The sequence below is a fragment of the Cornus florida genome, unplaced genomic scaffold (assembly GCF_030987335.1).
Source record: "Cornus florida cultivar Cherokee Brave unplaced genomic scaffold, ASM3098733v1 CherokeeBrave_3.0.0_Hap2_Chr11, whole genome shotgun sequence".
Taxonomy (NCBI): Eukaryota; Viridiplantae; Streptophyta; class Magnoliopsida; order Cornales; family Cornaceae; genus Cornus; species Cornus florida.
Window position 1 is genome coordinate 52,701,171 of NW_026775581.1, and position 5,971 is coordinate 52,707,141.

General features: G+C 34.6%; 1 protein-coding gene and 1 long non-coding RNA gene across 4 annotated transcripts; one reads left to right on the forward strand and one right to left on the reverse strand.

Moving 5' to 3' along the window:
* Positions 1-507: 507 nt before the first annotated feature.
* LOC132283999 (uncharacterized) lies at positions 508-3,833 on the reverse strand. 3 transcript variants are annotated; one of them, XR_009472179.1, is made up of 2 exons: positions 3,268-3,833; positions 508-920 (listed from the first exon to the last, which is right to left on the reverse strand). It is a non-coding gene; the product is annotated as an uncharacterized LOC132283999 (long non-coding RNA). The 3 variants fall into 3 exon arrangements; XR_009472181.1 differs by having other exon boundaries at positions 3,048-3,833; XR_009472180.1 differs by lacking the exon at positions 508-920 and adding an exon at positions 2,355-3,099.
* Positions 3,834-4,314: 481 nt separating this feature from the next.
* LOC132281074 (uncharacterized) lies at positions 4,315-5,454 on the forward strand. Its single transcript, XM_059782811.1, has 2 exons — positions 4,315-4,596; positions 4,699-5,454. Exons 1-2 carry the CDS (start codon positions 4,315-4,317, stop codon positions 5,452-5,454), a joined length of 1,038 nt encoding a protein of 345 aa, XP_059638794.1.
* The last annotated feature ends 517 nt before the right edge of the window (positions 5,455-5,971 follow it).

The following is a 5,971-nucleotide window of genomic DNA, read 5'->3' on the forward strand; positions in this document are numbered from 1 at the left end:
CTGCCACCGCTCAACTCTATCACCGCGCCACTTTGAAAATTTTTTTTTGGAGAATTTTAATTCTGAAGTAAAAAAATGCCAATATCTTATCCATATACACGCGTCAATACGGATAGCAAGACGAATTGAAGGATTGCTTTTTGCACGATCATAATGAAAAATAAAGTTTGAGCATTTATTTGGTGTGTCAGGTATATAATACATTTATGTTTTATTGTGTGGGCACGGACAATTGTGATATGCTGGGTACACGTTAACACATTTGTTATATTCTTTTTCATTTAGAATAAATATTAGATGTACTTGGATGCGACTTGCACCAGTTTCATTCGAGTTGTATCACACACCAAATATCTATTCTTGAGTGCCCTTGATCCAATAACTACTATGTGTTTGTGTTTTTTTTTTTTTTTACTTTCAAAATAAATAATAGATGATTAGCTTATTAGTCAGCTAGTTATTCCAAACCACCAAATAATTAGGGAAGAGAAAAACGTACACTAAGAATAGGGCAGAGATGTAACGGCTTTATTCCAAAAATAGCTCAAATGAACCCTATAAATCCACCCCTTAACCACCATTGTACCTCCACAAGACTACACAGTAATCGATCCTAGGTGTGATTGGTGATCATTGTCATTAATACTACCTGATTGATCAATTGATCATATTCATCATGGACATGAAGAAGATCTACTGGGTAGTCCTTGTCGTTGCCTTGTGCATGAGTGAGGCCATGGCCGGAGACAAGGACAAGAAGAAGAAGAAGAGCGATGCCACCACCGCCTTGCCAGTTGTCGGTCTAGTTGCCGCCTCCCTTTTATCCTACATTGGCTTCTTCCTGCAGTAAAGCTGGCGAAGATGGGGAAGTCACCACCATTGCAGCAACATGATATTGTTTCAACCAATTTTCCAAACACCTGAAGAAGCACATGTATCATTGTAGCTATTAGTACCCAGAAACATAGACACAACGCCAATTAGTTGTTTCTAAATATATCATTACTTCTCCTGAAATCTCATAAATATGTTTCTAAATAAAAGAATTTTCAATAACTACAAGACAAAAAAATAAATAAATAAAAATAACTTATAAGCTCTATATAAATCTTCTGTGCTTTCTAAAGATTGTTCTTCTACCTGATGTTAAAAGTATATCCTATTTTCAAACCCTATGTTCTTGTACAATAGATCTCTGGCTAATGCACCCCAAATCTCTGCGACTTTACACACTTGGCACGATCTATACATTGTTACATACATATATATATTTGGGAAAATTACATATAAATGGAGTCAAAGTTCCATATTTACTTAGAGACTAAGTCAAAGTTCCATATTTCTCTAAAATGGATTGCTGAGGTGGCACATGGTTTTTTACTGTTTAGAAAATTGTGGTGTCTAAAATATCCTTCCCTAACAAAAAAGTAGTACCTTCAGTACAAAAAAGTAATACCTTCAGTTCAAAAAAGTAGTACATTTGGAGAAAAAGTAGTACCTTCGCGAGTGTTTAAAAAACATGGTACCTGGACGCCAAAAAGTAGTACCTTCAGTTCAAAAAAGTAGTACCTTCGAAGAAAAAGTAGTACCTTCGCGGAAGGGTATTTTAGGCATCACAATTTCTAAACAGTAAAAAACCATGTGCCACCTCAGCAATCCATTTTAGAGAAATATGGAACTTTGACTCAGCCTCTAAGTAAATATGGAACTTTGACTCCATTTATATGTAATTTTCCCTATATATTTCTCAGTATATATTTTTGTCTATATGCAGTCAAATATGACATAGATAGGTACAAAAATAATAAAAAAAATGTTAATTTTTTTATTTATTTTTTATTTTTTAGAAAATACAATAAAAAATTAAATTAGAGAACCAATAAATTAAAGGGATAATTCCATAAAAATGATCTTTTGGAGGTTAAATGTCAAAAAGGTGGAGTCAAACTCCAATTTTCCAAATTAATGGAAATTTTGCAAATGTTGACTTAAATATGAAAAATTATTGTAAATTTTCTTTTGATTCCCAAATTGCCCATTCTATTATTGTTGTGAAATTATATTATTATCTCTTACCAACTTTTTTGATTGACTACGTTCCCAAATTGCCCATCCTATTATTGTTGTGAAATTATATTACTACCCCTTACTAACTTTACTAATTACTACATTTGTACTTCGCCATTACATATTGCCTGTTTCTTTGATTTTATATTTTTTTTTTTTCCTGAATGTGGTTTTTATTCAACAAATAAAGTACATGAAAAAAGCCATAGAAATAGGACCAGAACACAAATAGGAAGAATAAAAGAGTAATAAAATTAGTAATGCAATCATTAAATAGTCAGCACATAGACACACACAACAATAATGAGTTTTCATAATAAAATAGTACTACTGACAATAATACAAAATTTTGGGCTTAAATCAACAATACAAATTGTAATCCAAATGATAAACAAAATGCATCTAAAATATCCTCAACAATACAAAGTTCTGCTTAAATCAACAATACAAACTGCATTCTGCCTCATGTTATGGGCACTAATTCCAGAGACCCATTGCTTCTTGTAATTGTGGCTATTCTCAGCTGGGCACTAATTCGAGAGACACTATTCGTTGGAAAGTATGTAAATTTGATGTACGACTTATTTTTAAGGCGGAAATTAATTTGTTAAATCTTTTTTTATTTTTTTATTTTTTTTGTATTAATTCGCTTGATCAATAGTTCCATTCCTATTCTTTTTTTTTTTTTTTTTGTTTAAAAAACAATCCTTTTATTTCTACTTACGGTATAATGTCCGAGGAACATGGGTATCAGAGGAAGCAACAACAATTCTACACAATGTAATAATCAAGACGCCTATCAAGCTCCAAAAAAATACTCCTATCAATTTCTCATTGATATTTCAACTCCTCGCTTATTTTTTGCTAGCTTTGATACCAAGAAAGAAAGAAAATTAAGAGGGTAGTTTCAAAGAAGCAATCAATCGGTAAATCAAAGGTGAAAGAAATTTGAAGTAAACACCAAGAACTTTATTACATACGCAATTCTTACAGAATGCTTTCAAACCGACTAGGGATGAAGAAAAGAGTGACCTGCTACGACAAAGAGAAAGTGTGAATAAGAGGAGTCCGCAGGTGAATGAACCAAGACCATACAATACTTTAATGGCAGAGAAGTGAAACTAAGAAAAAATCAAAAAATTAAAAACTGAGAAAAGAAAGAAAGGTTACAAATCTGGTTAGAGGGAGAGAGTAGTGAACCTGAGAAGTGTCGCCGGAGTGACTTGTTGCCGGTGTTATCTAGTAATGGCCGGAGTTAGTATTAGTTGGTAGCAGATTTTTCTCTTCTTCGGCTGGGTCAATGGCGAGGCAAAGAGGCGTGGGCAACAAACCCTAAACTGATAAAAGAGATGGAGAGAGAGAGAGAGAGGGGGAATCAATTGAATGGGTAGTTAGGTAATTTCGTAACAGGGCAGTTTAGGAATTAAATAAAAAACTACAGTAACTTCCAGGTCCAATTTACTTTAAGATCGTTATCTTCGATTTGGGCCACTAAAAAAATAAAAAAATCTGACTGTCAAATCGTAAAATGAAACATGCATTCAAAATGTAACACTGACACTTGAATTTTTCACTCTTAACCCATTCGACTTTGATTATTATACTCAAAAAATAAGCTAATTTGATCTCGGTTTATAGAATTATCCCAATTTACTTTAAGAGCGTTATCTCCGATTTGGGCCACTAAAAAAATAAAAAAATATGACTGTCAAATCGTAAAATGAAACATTGCATTCAAAATGTAAGACTGACACTTGAATTTTTCACTCTTAACCCATTCAACTTTGATTATTATACTCAAAAAAATAAGCTAATTTGATCTCGGTGGGAGAACAGACCCTACCGTTGCATTTGAAATGCTTTAAAACACTAGGGTAGAAAAACAACTAAAATAATAATAATAATAATAAATTACTTAAATAAATAATAATTTCTTAATTGAAAGTATACGTAGCTTTAGGCCAACGAACTTATCTTCAGGTCGCGGCCTAAAACCACAAACCATATATAAAACAAATATGTCAGCGTCCGTACCAAAGTGGATCACAGAACAAACCCGCAACCCCATTTCTTTTCTTTATAGACATGAACAGGCAGGCAATTAATTGTAAAATCAATGTCCTTGGAGAGAATATTACCTTCTACTGCTCCTTTATTTATGCTGCTAACTGTGCTATTGAAAGATAGTCCCTTTGGGAGAACATTGTGCACAATGCTGGCCTTTTCTCTCCTACTCCATGGTTGCTGATGGGGGATTTTAATGCCATCTCTAATATTACTGAAACTCATGAAGGCTCAATGAGGTGGTGCCCTGCAATAACTGATTTCAAGGAATGTTTACAGCATGCTAAGCTTGTGGACTTTAGATTTAGTGGTATTCTCTACTCTTGGTGCAATAAGAGTTTTGGAAATGCTTGCATAGTCAAAAAGCTTGATAGAGCTCTAGTGAACCAAGGGTGGACTTCATCATTTCCCCTATCTGAGTGCAGCTTCCTCACACCTGGAATATCTGATCACAACCCAATCTTGGTGAATATGGATTTCCAGCTTCCCAAAAGATGCATCCCATTCAGATACTTTAACTCTTGGGGCTCTCATAGGTATTTCTTATCTTCTGTTCATGGGGTGTAGACTACCTTCATCAAAGGGACTGCTGTGTTTCAAGTTGTGCAAAAGCTGAAGTTGTTGAAGCCTGTTTTGAAAGGAAACTGCAAAAAAGATTTTACTGACATTGACTCACTACTTCATGCTGTCAAGTTGGAGCTGGATGCATGTCAATCGGATTTGGATTGCTCTCCTTCTAACACTTGTCTTAGACAAATGGAAAGATCTTTCTCCACTGAGCTTATCAGGCTGACCAACATTCAAGAAAGCATGCTAAGGCAGAAATCCAAAATTAACTGCTTGAAACTTAGGGACTCTAATACAGCTTATTTTCACAAATCCTTCTCCTCAAGGAACAACAAGAAAAAGATTCTATCTCTCACCACTGATGCTGGCATACTCATTTATGACAAAGAATCCATCATTGAAGAAATTGTGGCTCATTTCAAAGGATTACTTGATACTGCAGCTCCTCCAACTCACAGTCTATCTGATTTATGTGCTTTTAACTTCAAGCAGGTACCTTCCCACCTCCTAAGTTCCTTAAGTGAAATACCATCTCCATTGGAAATCCAGAACTGTCTGTTGCACCTCAATAGGGACAAAGCCCTAGGTCCAGATGGCTATAATGCTGCATTCTTTCAAAAAGCTTGGGATATAGTGGGAAGGTCAGTAACCTTGGCCATCACAGAATTCTTCAACAATGGGAAAATGCTTTCAGAAGCCAATAACACATATATCTCATTGGTTCCTAAATGTCAAAACCCATCATTGATCGACTGATCGATTACAATTATAAATCAACCCGTTTTGCAATAACACAAATCACTGTAAAATAGGGCTATTGGTCGGGTAAGTCGAACCACTGGGACTGCGCTAATATATGGCAACCTAAGTGTCTAAAATCATCTTTTAGAATGATAAGGGAGGTTTATAGAGGATCTGTTGGTTTGCCACTAAAACTATGAATTGAGAAATGCATAAAATGGTAATGCTATGAAATAGATAGGCAAAGACAATTAAAAAGAACTAGGGAAGTGAATCCGCACTAAACCCTAAACACATGCTAGATCAAGATTAAATTGGGGATAAATAATATATATATAATGGTCAAGAATTATATAGCAACACATGGTTACCCTATAATCACCAAGAAGTTCATTAAATCAGAACAAGAATGATCCATCAAAAGTTCATACATTTGAACTACCTAAACTAGGGTGTAGCATCAAACCTACTACCTTAAGCAAAAGACCATCAAGCCATTAATCAAATGATAAAGCACATGAAGCTAGGAATC

What these genes read in the sequence shown, in the direction of transcription:
- LOC132281074 (XM_059782811.1), top strand. Translation starts at nt 4,315, where the DNA reads ATGGGGGATTTTAATGCCATCTCTAATATTACTGAAACTCATGAAGGC. An exon ending in CTGATCACAACCCAATCTTG is followed by an intron (nt 4,597 to 4,698) that starts GTGAATATGGAT and finishes CATGGGGTGTAG; the next exon opens with ACTACCTTCATCAAAGGGAC.